This window comes from Lontra canadensis, unplaced genomic scaffold (assembly GCF_010015895.1).
Source record: "Lontra canadensis isolate GAN:19392208 unplaced genomic scaffold, GSC_riverotter_1.0 scaffold26, whole genome shotgun sequence".
NCBI classification, from domain to species: Eukaryota; Metazoa; Chordata; class Mammalia; order Carnivora; family Mustelidae; genus Lontra; species Lontra canadensis.
Window position 1 is genome coordinate 19041574 of NW_022631020.1, and position 15274 is coordinate 19056847.

Below are 15274 nucleotides of genomic sequence, written 5' to 3' on the forward strand. Positions count from 1 at the left end.
ATTCCAAGGTAAATGGAATGATCTCCAAAAATAAATCTTAACTCTTTAAATCAGTAGTTCCTTCCTTCTACGAGATACAGAAGGGAATAATTTTAAATTGCTCCCTAACCTGACTTATTCTTTATAAGGTGGCATTAATATGCAAGGGGTAATAAATTGGAAGAAGCTAAAGACCTAGTTAATGATATTTCATGAGTAACAGAAATGGGCGGAAATTTCATTGTCCTAAACTTGATTTTTCTCTTATCTGCTTTAACTAGCACCTTCATTGAATAATCTGCCAGTTATTCAAGTGTGTATCATTATCACATTTGCTTATATCCCTCTCTCTTTTTTTTTAATTTAAGCTGGACTGCAGTCATGTATTCCACTTACAGTGCTGCCGACGAGTTTTGGAAAACAGATGGCTTGGTCCAAGGATAACATTTGGATTTATATCTTGTCCCATTTGCAAGGTATGGAGAGATTCAGAAATTATCTACTTTCTATCTATTTTTATCTTTATCTTCATCTTTCAGAATAAATGCTTCCGCATCTCTTGGTGTCCTTCCCAGTTTACTTTTTCCTCCCAGCCCCCATCAGTTTCTACTCTTTTCATCCAGGTGATACCAGAGAATATTGTAAGATCCCTCTGTCTGTTATAATGCATTTCAAAATGGTGAGTGTCAATTAAAAGCTGATTAAATGGAATTAAACATATTGTATCAGAAAATTCATTTAGACATCACGCATTAAAGGGCATTTGTCACCACTTTTAGACCCTTCAGAGTTCAGATTGTGTAACATGACAACGGATGACTACCATAATGAATGAGCCTGTGGTGTTTGTAGACTCTGACACCTGCCATTAAAGATGAAGCCTGAAAAAACAAGTTTCTTTTAGAATCTTAGGTAAAATAAGGAGAAAATTATTGACATTTTGCCACATCTCTTTAAAGATAGTAAGCAAAGTGACCACTTGTTTTGGCAAGACAGTGATGATTAATTAAAAAAAAAAAAAACCTTTGTTTAAGATTATGATTGACCATGCCTTCTCAATTCATTCTTCATTTCTTTTTGTTCTCTTAAGCTCTCCCTATTTCCAGAAGATGTGCAGACTGGTATAAAAGGGTTTAACGTAGAAAGACAGCACAATCATTGCTTAGTTAGACGGAGGAACAATCAATAGGATTGTAGTAATTTGCCCTCTCTTCTCATGTGGTGTGCCACAAAGAAAGGTCACATTTAGGAAATGATATATGAACATGATACAGAAAATGCTACCTCCTCATTGCTGTCACCTGGCATCTACCTAGCCCCAAGGAACCACATAGAGGGAGTATGTCTTATTTGTGGCAGCAAGGCAACCTTTTATTCCCAGAAGAGCTAAGGCAACCAGAGGTAACATTTCAGACTCAGGAAATATGAAGCTAATGAAACAGAATTTTTGTGCTATATGTCCCATTTTCCCCTGTTGTCCCTGATCTTAGAAAAATATAGGCTTGTGAGGATTTTACAGATTTATTTCTAACCGGCATTTTATTGAGAAAACATTCACTCTCTGGTGATCTCCTGGCATAGTGCTTATTAGTTCTTAGGTACCCACTTAAATATTTATTGGATTCATAGATAAATGATTTTGCTAAGGAATGTTCATTTTTTAAATTTCAGAACAAAATAAATCATATAGTATTAAAAGACCTGCTTGATCCAATAAAAGAACTCTATGAGGATGTCAGAAGAAAAGCCTTAATGAGATTGGAATATGAAGGTCTGCATAAGAGTGAAGCTATCACAACTCCTGGTGTGAGATTTTATAATGACCCAGCTGGCTATGCCATGAACAGATATGCATATTATGTCTGCTACAAATGCAGAAAGGTATGCTGTAAACTAGAAATTTTTAAGAACTGGAGATTACTTAGGTGATTCAGATTCTGACCTGAATTGTATAATGCGATCTAATTCTTACATCTTACGTCTGAAGTTAAAAATCAAAAAGCTTGATATTACATTCGAAGTTGAATTTTTTTTTACTTAATTTGTTTGGGTTTTTTTGTTTGTTTGTTTGTTTTTGTTTTTTTACCTTTACAGACTATTTCCAAATCATGCTCTGTTGCTCTACCTGAGCTGCTTGACATCAGTAATCTGCTAGGCAAATCCATTTGGTTCTTAAATAAATGTCTCCTACTTGACTCTTTTCACCATTTTCTCATTAAAATTCCTTGGCTTCCAGGATAGTACTCATGATATCCTTCCCTTCTGGATGGTTGTCTTTAACTCCTTTTCATTCACCTCCTCATTACATATTTAGTTTCTTAGCACTGTATTCATGCCTAATAATAGCCTCCTTACCCTTGCTGAGCTCCTGTATATCCACGTCTTTGCCAAACATCTTTACCATTCTGACCTTCCAAAATTTTTGAGATTTAGATCAAAATATTTAACTGCTTTCCAGACATTTGAATTTCTCACACATAACTTGGGAGTCCACATGAGGAGTATTATGGTCATCAACTTTGACTCTCTCATTCTCCAATCTTTATTTACAAAGTCCTGTCAATTCTGTCTTTAAATCTCTCTGAGTTCTTTTTTTCTGTTACATCTTCCATAACCCTAATCATTTTCTTTGGTAGTTATAGTAGCTTCTTACTTGGCCCGTTGTGTGGAGCCCGTACGCCTTCCATTCCATCCTTTACACTTCTATCGCTGCTAGTAGATGAATATTTCAGAACCTCAGATCTGATGTGTCATTTTTCTGCTTCTGATCCTGTGTAGCACCTGTCCACATCTATAGTCTCATTTCCCAAAATGCTACCATTTGTGCCCCATACTACAAAATACCGAGCAGCCTACAACTCCCCAAACTCGTGCCATTGCATAGGCTATTCATCTTCATGGAATGCTCTTCCCTACTCCTCCCCTGCACTTTACTCTGACCTGACACCCACCCAAAGTGACATGCTTGTATGCAGAGCCAAATCTGTCTAATCACACTTCCGTTTCACCTCCTCTGTAATGTGCCCACACTTCCACTCTGCTATCACGACGTTGATCTCTTGCATACCTTCTTTGTAGGACTCCGTATTTTGCATTATGATTACTGATTCACTTTTCTCTGCATCATTTGATAAGTTCTGTGAGAACAAAGACAGTGGTTTTCATTTCTCTTTCTCCAGTACTTGACATTATGTTAATTAGAGAATGAATAAATGACTGAAGGAATCTGTAAATGAAAAGTACGTAGTCTCCCAATGTAACAAAAAAGAAAATACAACTAATGAATGGAAGGCTGAATAGGTGGAAAGGCAGATAAATATATATACATTCAAGGCAAGACGAATAGTTAATTCATTACCACAGGGATGACAGTCCAGTGTCTAGGAAGCTAAGCAGGGAATCTGGAAAAGAGAAGCAGCTGAAGTAAACAGTAGACCTCAGGACAAATGAAATACTTCTGAGGCCAGATTTAGCTGGTGGATAACCATTTATAACCTCTTTATCAATGGAGCCTGTCTTTTGACCTGTTTTTCTGGTGCAGATAATAGATTTATATTGACTCATCTTGTTTATCCTCAAGTATGGACATGGCTGTGGGACATGTTGTCCATGCAGATTGCCCCAATTATAATTGGCCTCATTTATTTTGTGTCCAGAGCAAATACAGATAAACCATCCACCGACATCATTTCATTTATCAAGTATGTATATTAGATACTGCTGAGTTCTTTATACAGTGTAGCTTTATAAGTATGAGCATTCTTCTAAGGAATCACCAAATTTCTCTTCCCTTTTTTTTTTAAGTAATCTCTATGTCCAACATGGGGCTCGAACTCAAAACCCCAACATTAAGAGTCCTGTGCTGTACTGACTAAGCCAGCCAAGCACCCCTTTGTTTTCCTTTTTAAAAATTTTTGTATGATCAAAATTGATTTTTTTGTTCTGTCCCATTAGCCCCAGGATTCTAATTGTGTACTAATATTTTTTTTAGGCATATTCTTTTACTACAGTATTAAAATTCGGAAATTTCTTTCTTTTTTTTTTTAAGGATTTTATTTATTTATTTAACAGACAGAGACAACAAGTAAACAGGCAGGCAGAGGTTGGGGTGGGGGAAGCAGGCTCCCTGCTGAGCAGAGAGCCCTATGCGGGGCTCGATCCCAGGACCCTGAGATCATGACCTGAGCTGAAGGCAGAGGCTCAACCCACTGAGCCACCCAGGCACCCCTAAAATTCAGAAATTTTTTGAGCATATTTATCAAACCAGTATGAGGAAACATTTAATACTTCAAAATGAGAAAAATTACTCAAATTTTGCTCTGAAAAAGCAGTTTCTCATCATTACTTAATATCTTATTCTTGATATTTATTTGAGATATTATACATTCTCTCGTTATTTTGGTTTGACAGCACAGTGTTTGAACTTCCTACTGTAAGCATGAGTTTATTCCAAAATTAAAGCAGATTTATTTCATACCCTGATCCACCCATATAGGCATCTACTTGGCATTGCAAGGGAGTGTTTAATGGATAATAATATTTTCTAAGACTTTTGATCTTACTTTCACTATGCTCGTACTGTATCTCCCATAGCAAGGTTGTCTTTTTTCCCACTGTAATCTAATTGTGTTCTTTCCATAGGCATATTTTGGTGGCGAAGCTCGTTGTGATGCTGAGGCTGGACAAGGGGATGATTATGATCCCAGAGAGCTCATTTGTGGTGCCTGTTCTGATGTGTCCAGGGCTCAGGTGGGCAGAACATTTTATTAGAAAGGATAGTTTAGAAATCTAAACCTCTATTTTTTCCAAAAATAATAATATAACTAATATTGTGGGAATAGGATAGCAGGTTTTTTGCCCAGTGTTTTCTGATGTTTATACAGCAGTGTATAAGTTTCCAAATTAATTCATAGATATTATTCTCTTGGATGGTATTTGTATTTTATAATTTTGTCCTCCATGCAATAGTCACCATATTTCAACAAGTAATAAATTTCCTTAGTTCATTTTCTTAAACCTACAGCCACAGTTTTAGGTTTACCTCACTCCAGTCTTCGAAATCTTCACAATACAGCTGTGAGACTGAGAGATAAATGAAATATCAACTATTCAGTTTGGCTGACCAGGAACAAGTCACCAGGAAATTGTCTTATTTATTAAATCAGATTGGTTCTGATAGATCTGAGATGAGAGTTTGGGGCTTTCTCTAGAACCTTTGGACAAAGCCACACATTTATTCATTAATTTTTTTCATGTATCTATCACCAGTTTTTCAGTCAGTTTTGAGAGTTATGTGTACTCAGAAAATATGAACCACTGAGCTATATATACATGACTATCTTAAGTATAATTGAAATAGACTTGCTATAATCTTGCGTCTATGTATTTTCTTTTGCTATAGATGTGTCCAAAACATGGCACAGACTTTTTGGAATATAAATGTCGCTACTGCTGTTCAGTGGCTGTTTTTTTCTGTTTTGGAACGACACATTTTTGTAATGCTTGTCATGATGATTTTCAAAGAATGACTAGCATTCCCAAGGAAGAACTACCACACTGTCCTGCAGGTATGCTTTTAATATTTTTAAGTGATTGTGATGTATATACTTTCTAGTTTAATGATCACATGATAACTGTTCCAAGTGGCAGAAACCCAGTTCAAACTAGCCTGAAGAATCAGAGGGAATTTCTTGGCCCTTGTAAGCTTCTGACATTCTGAGTGAAGTAGAAAGAACACCATGGTGATGAGAGGTTAGAAGTTGTAATGGAGACCGTTGCCTGGAGAAGAAGAAAAATCAGCTAAAGATTAGTAAAAGAATCACTCTTTGGCACTAAAGGGCCATGTGAAGTTTGAAGTTACGAATTGATAATATAACCATTTTAAAGGATTTCTGTGATTTTTTTTTTTTTTTTGAGAAGCCGGAACCAGTGCCATGAAATGAACAAGTGATTTGATCTGATTTGATCTAGAATGGCTGGAAATTGGCAGTGTAGTGAGCATCAGAAAGCCAAGGAGTTAAGCCACTGAGAATACAGGAAAAATGATTGTGTATGGAGGTCAGGCTGAGAAAAATAAGAATATGAAACCAAAAGAAACTGAAAACATTGGAAGAGATCAGGAGCCTGATGGTTCCAATGAGGTGGGAAGGGAGAGAAGTGGAAGGTGAGGTAAACGTGACCGTACAGGAGAATTTTCATGAGGTATATCTGAAATTGGTGAAAATACACACAAAAGTACTTACAGCACGATACACAATTTTGTTAAAGCTGGGAAACACACTCTCATCCATTGCTTATCAGAGTGCAGATGCTAGAAACCTATAGAAAAAGCCATTTGATTGTGTCTCTCAAAATTGCAAACACATCTACCCTTCAACGGTCCCATTTCTGGGGATATACGTACATATGTGAAGTAAATAAAAAAGGCTAATGTGCAAGGCTATTGCTTATAATAATAAAAATTCGTCAACAATTCAAGTATCCAGGAGGTGGGTAATTAAATACTAAGTACTGTGCACCATCAAAGAGAGAAAATAATGATGAAAATGGAGTTTCTGTGTACTAATCTGGAAAGATGTAGAGGAGACTGTTACATGAAAAATCAAGTTACAGAACAGGGGATATAGCACACAGTCTTGTAAGGAAAGGGGAAATGAAAATATATACTTGTATTTGTTTATATGTGCATTAAATATTGGAACAATACACTAGAAGTTAATAAAGTTAACTAGCTATGGGGAAAAACCAGGAAGATGGGTAGAAATGGGGGACAAGTGACTTATTATATACCATTTTGTAACATTTTGATTTTTAAACCATGAGAAATCTATTATCCAGAAAGAATAAGTAGGGTGGTTTGGTTTTGTTTTGTTTTAGTATGGCTACTTCTATTTCTTCATGTCAAAAATAAATTGTTACACTGTTCCCCTTCTAAAAAATTTTTTTTTATTTAAGGAGATGTGATAGACTTTGAAAGAAGCAAGATCAGAATAATGTGAGGCTAGGTCTTTAGGATAATGGCCTAAATAAAGATGTGAAACCTAATAGCAGGAGAAGGGTGGTAAGCAGATGAAGGGAGTGAGATGGGGGCAGTGTTTGGATTGGGTTAGCTTGGGCGGGCTGTTGTTACTGAATGGAAGTTGTAAGTTGTGGTCTGGAAGTAAAGGGGAACCAGGGGAGTCAGTCTTCCTCCCTGGCCTTTGTGACGTAGAGGAGCGCAAGAGGTCAGCGGCTTATAGTTGAGGAAGTTTAGAGGCCAGCAATATCATCAGGGAAAGTCCACATTTTACTTAATGAAAGAGTTATGTTCTTTCTATGTTTCTATGTTCAGAAACAAAGACAAAACAACAACCAAACACTGAAAGTGATCAGATTAGCTAAACTAAGATGGATATTGTGGAGAGGAGGGGTCCTCACTGAGAGGTTCCAGACAAGGCAAGGCCTCCCCTCACAATTCACACGATCACGCAGGTCAGCCAACACAGGGACCTCACCCTGGCAACAGCCGTGAACCAGAGGAATGAGGCAAGAAAGGATTTAGAGAGACGGCAGAAGGAAAGAACGGACATCAGTCTTGGGCATTTTCACATCTACTTTCTTTCTTCATTTCTTTTTTAAGATTTTATTTATTTATTTACTTGTCAGAGAGCACACAAGCTGGGGGAAGCTGCAGGCAGAGAGAGAAGCCGGCTTTCCGCCAAGCGAGGAGCCCAGTTAACCGACTGAGCCACCCATGTGCCCCTCACATGTATTTTCTTACATAGTTTTTACTACGTATAAGGTAGATGGTGTTATCCCCACCCACACAGTTGGAAGGTTCAGGGCTCGAGAGGAGGTTCAATAGCTGGCCTAACGTTCAGACTGAGGCATGCTGTCCAGCCTCTTGCTGGACCATTCATATATTTGCTTACCATTCATATATTTACACTGATTTACTCTAATTCATCCATTCCTTCAGAGAACTAGAATAGAATTAATGCAGACCCCACAGTGAAATCAGCAGGGAAGACGGCCATGCATTTTACCTAGAAGGACAGAGGATTGATTCTCTAAGCACAGTGAACCCACTAATTCCAATTCATTTGATATATGGACGAGGACAAGAGTCCAAATTAAGTTAAAGTAGATAATTCCTCTATTACTTTCTAAAATATTTACTAATTACCTTTTTTGTGCCAGGATACTTAACCTTCACAGCTTCCTTTGAGTTAAATATTGCTGTGTCTATTTTAAAGATGAGGGACCTAAGAACCAAGAAAGATTAAGTTAATTTTGCCTCAGTTTTCTTATCTGCAAAGTGGGGACAATAGTTCCTGCCTCTGACTGATAGAAGATTGAGTTGATATACTAGACCAGTGCCTCAGTAGTAAGCATGCAGAGGTCTGCAGGTATGTTTTCTTTTGTTTTTACTTTTACTACTATAATTTTTCACCATCATGATTAGATTATGAACTCCTTGAAGATAGGGGCCATGTACTGTTAGTTTTTACATCCCAAGCACCTGATATAACACCGTTCAAACATCGGGCACCAAGTAAATGCTGTTGAATAAATGACCCTTTGTTTTGTCCCAGAAAAAAAAAACAAGAACTGCAGTTTGCAGGAACCATCGTTGTGGTGTCATGCACTTAAGTTAGAAAAATACAGGTTTTTATACATTTTTTATTCTTATTTTTTATTTTTTCTATTTATTTAAATTCCGTTAATTAACATAGTGTATTATTAGTTTCAGAGGTAAAGTTTAGTGATTCGTCAGTCTTATTACATTATTACATCGCATGCCCTCCTTACTGTCCATTTTTAAGCTTCATCTATTTGATTATTATTAAGTTTGTATCTTCCCCATATGCTTCTTCCAGATTGTTAAATTTTATATTATTTTACCATTCATATATTTATACTGATTTTCATTTTTCTACTAATCTCCCTTCAGATACTTTTAAAAATAACAGTCTTTAATAATCAGTCTTCCCATTCATCAGTATGTGCTTTTTTTTCAGAGAGGTAGAAGGGTAACATGGCTTATTCACACTTAAATTTGTTCTTACTTAGAGAAAAACATTTTATACAAAGTTTCCATATTCTCTCATCCAGAATAATTTTCTGTTTAACTGAACTGATGGGTTTTCATGACCATTTTTGTTCATCGCTCTTTGCTGTAAAATGATGTATCTAATGCTCATCATCAGTCATCATCAGGGAAATGCCAATCAGAACCACAGTGAGGTGTCACCTCACACCCATCAGGATGGCTAGAACCAAAAAGACAAGAAATAACAAGTGCACTAAAAAGAACACTCGTGCACTGTTGGCGGGAATGCAAACTGATGCAGCCACTGTGGAAAACAATATGGAGGTTCAGTCAGTTAAACCTCTGAGTCTTGATCTCAGCTCAGGTCTTGATCTCAGGTTCATGAGTTCAAGCCCCATTTTGGACCCCATGCTGGACATGGAGCCTACTTAAAAAAATAAATAAAAATAGAAATATCATATGATCTAGTGACACCACTACTGGGTATTTACCCAAAGAAAATGAAAACACGAATTCAAAAAGATATATGTACCCATATGTTTACTGTAGCATTTACAATAGCCAAGATACAGAAGCAATCCCAGTGTCCATTGGTAGATAAATGGATAAAGAAGATGTGGTGTGTGTACACACACACACACACACACAGGAATGTTACACAGCCATAAAAAGAATGAGGTCTTGCCATCTGTGAGAACATGGATGGACCTAGAAGGTATTATGCTAAGTGGAGTAAGTCAGAGAAAGACAAATACTGTATGATTTCACTTAAATGTGGAATCTAAAAAACAAAACAAAAAAGCAGAAACAGACCTATAAAAACAGAGAACAAACTGATAGTTCCAGAATTGGGGCAGCACGAAATGGGTAAAGCAGGAGTGGGAGATGCAGGCTTCTAGTTATGGAATAAGTCATGGGGGTGAAAGGTACAGCATAGAAAATATGGTCAATGGTATTAGAACAGCTTTGTAGGTGACAGAGGGTAGTTACACTTGTGGTGAGCGTAGCATAGTGTTTAGATGCTGTGGAATCATTATATTATACACCTGAAGCTGAAGCATTCTGTGTCAACTATACTTCAATTTAAAAAATAAAAAATTTTTAGATGATGTATCTCACTCATTCTGAATAGAATAAGATCTATGGCTCATAAGGGTTATTTCTAAGGAGGATGTTGTGGATAAAGGATTCTGTCCCTTCTCTGTTGTATATACCTGGTATGTTGAATTTTTTATGGCAAATGTTTTTATTTTTGTAGTTAGAAAAATAATTTTTAAATTTTATATTTGTGTAACCATAGCCATATTACTTCTTTGAATAAATTATTGGTGATTTATATTTACATTAGGTTTCTATGTATGTGGGGGTTTTTTAAATTATATTCTTTTGCCTCCTTCAAAATTTATACAGGTCCCAAAGGCAAACAATTAGAAGGAACTGAATGTCCACTCCATGTTGTTCATCCACCCACTGGGGAAGAATTTGCTCTGGGTTGTGGAGTGTGCAGAAATGCTCACACTTTTTAGAACACTCAGATTCCTTTGTCTACAGAGAAAAAGTTGCCTTCATCCCCCAAGTGGATGTGGTAAAGTTTAAACTCTGCTCAGGATAAGGACGGGACCATTTTTACATCCATGAAAATGAACCATTCACAGTGCAAGAAGGATGCCAAATACCATGTACATAATTCTTGCTATGAAAATTTCCCCATTCTTTCGGTTTATCTTCTTTTGAACCAAGACATCAAACTTGTGAGGTGTTTGCATGTGGCCATTACCGTCACTGGCCTGTGAAGCATTGAACATTTATAGTTAATTGATATAAAAGAATCGCCATGCCCATGGACTAAGAATGATGCTGGCTTTCAAGCAAAAAAGAAAAATAATCATTGTTTATTGTATACTGCCTTTTTGTAATCCTGTATAATTGCATCACGGGTAGGGATGAAAAGAGGAATATTCTGGTTTATTTCCTAGACTGTTATTTAAAAAAAAAAAATTGTGTTAGGACTGGCATATAAATGTAATAAGTATCACACTGTATATAAAGATATCAATGTTTGTCCTGTATAAGAATTACTAAATTACAAATGCAGTTTCATTTAAACTTCTAGGTTACATTGAGCCTGAAATTTTAATGAAGTGCAATACGGAGTGTGCCTCATTATCTTGCAGCTGTAAACATATTGGAATGTACATGTCAATAAACCACTGTACATTTTTATACAGTGATAAAGTCTGACAACTGTGTGAGCCATTGCTTCAGAACAAAATGTAAATACCTTTAAGATCTAAAAATCCATCCAAATTCACTAACAAAGCACAAAGATGACTTTCATAACTCATAGGGAAAAGAAGAATAGTATTGAAGTACATTTTGGAATCTTAAACACTGAGAAGAACATATAATTATGTATGTTAATAAACAGACATATGCCAAAGACAGGAAAAGAAAACATTTAGGAAATTGGCCAACCCCCATCATATTAACCAGGCCCTTATTAAACTTTTATAAAGTAATCAACAAAATCACTAGGTGTTTTTTTTTTTTTTACAGACTACAGTGTAGTTTCTATAGATCTATTTTACAGTTAATTCATGAAATTGACAAACTGTTGACTTATGAGTCATCATAAGTCTGGTTGTGTTTATTTCATGAGAATGCCAAAAGTTTTGATCAGTTTTGTTCTACATTCCCACTGTTAAAAATGTATAATCGATTTGTCAATATAATGTTTGCTTTGAAGAAACTTGAAAAGATCAAATCTGAACACAGATAACTATTCAGAGAATCTTCTAATAAATTTCATAAACATGTCCAAGTCCTATGCTTCAGGATTTAGGAAAAACTGTTGTTAGTATTGGTTTTTGTTGTTGTTGTTGTTGTTGGAAGAGGAGTAAATAAGAGGCCATTTGAGCTTGAAGAAAGGCCATCTTGAAGAATAAGTAGTTATTTCAAGGGGCAGAGAAAGGCATTAGGAAAAATATGTAAATAGGAAATTCTAAAATGTAATAGAACAGTATGAGTAGGGGCACCTGGGTCACCTCAGTCATTAAGTGTCTGCCTTCCGCTCAGGTCATGATCTCAGGGTCCTGGGATTGAGCCCCACGCACATCAGGCTCCCTGCTCAGCCTGCTTCTCCCACTCCCTCTGAGCCTGTTTGGATGCCCTCTCTCTCCCACTCTCTCTCTCTCAAATAAAGTAAATTTTAAAAGAATTTTTTTAAAAGTGTGGGTAGTCTAACTCCTGATGTTGGAGATTTTACTGCCAAAAAACACAAACCTGAAGATCACAAAGACTGATCTCTTCACGATGCAGTTTGTGGATCTGCTGTTTGTGCAAGCTCATAGGCTTCCTGAGCAAGGAAAGACGCTGAAGTAGAGTCACAAGCAATTTGTAATTGCCCCAATGTGTTTGAAACCAGGAGCAATCTGTTGCCTTGAGGGCACTACTGGTGGTCCCAACCCAAGGTGAAAGGTTTGCAGGCAGAACTAATCCAATTTCAATCTCCAAAATACCTTGAATTAATATTTCATGAGGAAATCTTGATGCCTTAAGCAGAAAAGCATTCTGAAGGTATTTACATGTTTATATCCACAAAGGGCCATTTGGGACTTGCTTCCTGTGTTCAAAAAAGATTCCAGAACCTTCAGGGCAACACAGTCTTTTTCTTCAGAACATGTCATTCTGCCTTGAGGACGTTGGGCAACAGGTATCAGGAAGGGATGACAACTCAGCCCTAGGGTCTACCTCTCAGGACCTGTTTAGGAAGCTCTATGTCTCCTTTAACGGCTCTCAGCTATGATGGTAACCTGGTTCCTGGCCTAAGCCTGTGGGAAAAGTCTGAGGGCACAGGTTCAGGACTGGCTTTAAATTTTTCCAGGAAATGGGGGCGCCTGAGTGGCTCAGTGGGTTAAAGCCTCTGCCTTCGGCTCAGGTCATGGTCTCAGGGTCCTGGGATAGAGCCCCGCATTGAGCCCCACATCGGGTTCTCTGCTCGGTGGGGAGCCTGCTTCCCTCTCACTCTCTGCCTGCCTCTCTGCCTACTTGTGATCTCTGTCTGTCAAATAAATAAATAAAATCTTTAAAAATTTTTTTTTCCAGAAAAGCCGAAATAGGGGCGCCTGGTTAAGCTTCTGCCTACAACTCAGGTCATGATCCCAGAGCCCTGGGATCAGGATGGAGCCCCACATCCAGCACGCTCTGCTCAGCGGGGAGCCTGCTTCTCCCTCTGCCCTTCCCACTGCTTGTGTGCTCGCTCTCCTTCTCTCTCTCAAATAAAATCTTAAAAAAGGAAACCCAAAATAAGTGCAGAGACGAGACAGAAGCTGTTCCTAGGTATATCCAGGAGACTGGAGGGGAGAATGCGAAGAGGCCATTGTAATTAGAGTGGATTTAAACACATAGGCCACAGGAATGAGACCAGCCTTCAGAATGCCACACAGGAGACATCATGGACACTTGAGAGCTGGAAAGAATACCATTTTGTAACCATCAACTTTGCTGGCAAATTGATCAGTTCCACGTGTGAACTGTGATGGAAATAAAAGGAGACGGGAAACTAATGTGATGCTTGAGTAGAATGAGCCATCTCAAGTTAATATTCGAGAAATCAGAAGAATAACACTTACCATAATTTATGAGGAAGGTATTTTTAATCGTATCCGAAGCATCTCAAAACCAGAGAACATAACTTTAGGAATAAGTTATGGCAAAGCACAGAAGGGAAATGGCTTTGCATCAGTCTGTCTCAAAGCATACTGTGCACCAAGAAAAAGGCAAGAAACAGCAGAATCACAATAGCAGGTGTTAGGGAATCTGGAAAGAAGCTTGCTTTCCTCTTATATTTTCAGGCCTAGGAAAAGCCTTTTTTTTTTTTAAAGATTTTATTTATTTATTTGACAGAGATCACAAGTAGGCAGAGAGGCAGGCAGAGAGAGAGAGAGAGAGAGAGAGAGGAGGAGGACGCAGGCTCCCCGCTGAGCAGAGAGCCCGATGCGGGGCTCGATCCCAGGACTCCAGGATCATGACCTGAGCTGAAGGCAGAGGCTTTAACCCACTGAGCCACCCAGGCGCCCCAGGAAAAGCCATTTTTAAGCAGTTTTCTGGCCAGACCGTTTAGGTCTAAAACCTCCTTATCTCATCAATAAGCTTATTTGGTAAATACATGCAATGTTCTCTGTTCACTTTTCATTCACAACAGGTATTGATTTGCCTTCTTTTTCAGATTTTGAGCCCCAATGTCTCTCCCCACTTGGTCACTGAATTCCACCTGTAGGTAGTCGCATGTGTTTCTGACAGTGACTGTCTGATGGGACCTGGCAGCTCATTTTCCTGAAAACCGCCAACAGTACCTAAAGACTGCTGACACTGAAGCCAGCAGACTTGAGTTCAAGTCCTGCCTCTGCCGTGGCTTTGGCTGTGGGAACTGAGTAAACCACTTACCCTTCTGCAGTCACAATGTCTGAGAAACTGATACCTAATCTAAGTCATATGAGAAGGTATTTACACAAGCACCTCATCCTACAATGAAGTAGCATTTAAAAGTGAAAAGTAAAGAAGAACATTTATTCAACACTTTCTAAATGGCAGGCACCAAACTGTAAGTCTTTCATTTAATCCAGCAATTCTGAAGGATATATTATTAATCTCATTTTATGACTTTAAAGGCTTAGAGAAGTTAAAAGACTTGCACTGGATTCCAGCTACTCTAATCTGGATTTGGCTGAAAAAAGCCTGAGATGTGGGGCACCTGGGTGGGTGTCTCAGTTTGTTAAGCGGCCCAGTCTTGGTTTCGGCTCAGGTCATGATCTCGGGTGTGAAATCAAGCCCTGCATTGGGCTCCAGGCTCAGCGCATGGAGTCTCCTTGAGATTCTTTCCTCCTCTGCTACTCACCCTTCCCGTTCTTGTGCTCTCTCTCTCTCTCTCTCTCTCTCTCTTTCTCTAAAATAAAATCTTCAAAACAAAACCTGAGTTGTGAATCCAGTTCTTTCTGTCTCTAAAACCCAAGCTCTTTCTACCATATCATGCTATTGCTATTATATCACCCAAAGGTTCAATGAAGAGAAGTACGTGGACACTTGCAGTATGGACCAGCTTACAAAGGGACCATGACAGTATTTGCCTAAGAAGCAGGCTAGGTCTGGAGGTGCACAGCTCGGGTCTCCTTGCTGGGAGCACCCCCTTGGTCAAGGAGACAGCTGACAGCCTCCGGCTGCAGCACCTGTGAGATCTGCCACGGCACTTGGTCCAAAGCCACACTC

At 38.2% G+C, this 15274-nt stretch overlaps 1 protein-coding gene across 13 annotated transcripts in view; it reads left to right on the forward strand.

Moving 5' to 3' along the window:
• Nucleotides 1-11251, forward strand: part of MYCBP2 (MYC binding protein 2) — a 262254-nt gene extending 251003 nt beyond the window's left edge. For all 13 annotated transcript variants that reach the window (XM_032864195.1, XM_032864196.1, XM_032864197.1 and 10 more), the window contains 5 exons: nucleotides 348-455; nucleotides 1651-1860; nucleotides 4621-4728; nucleotides 5381-5546; nucleotides 10421-11251. In XM_032864195.1, the coding sequence (XP_032720086.1) occupies nucleotides 348-455; nucleotides 1651-1860; nucleotides 4621-4728; nucleotides 5381-5546; nucleotides 10421-10536 (708 nt within the window). In that variant the 3' untranslated portion in view covers nucleotides 10537-11251. The remainder of the gene's footprint in view (nucleotides 1-347; nucleotides 456-1650; nucleotides 1861-4620; nucleotides 4729-5380; nucleotides 5547-10420) is intronic.
• Nucleotides 11252-15274: the final 4023 nt, after the last annotated feature.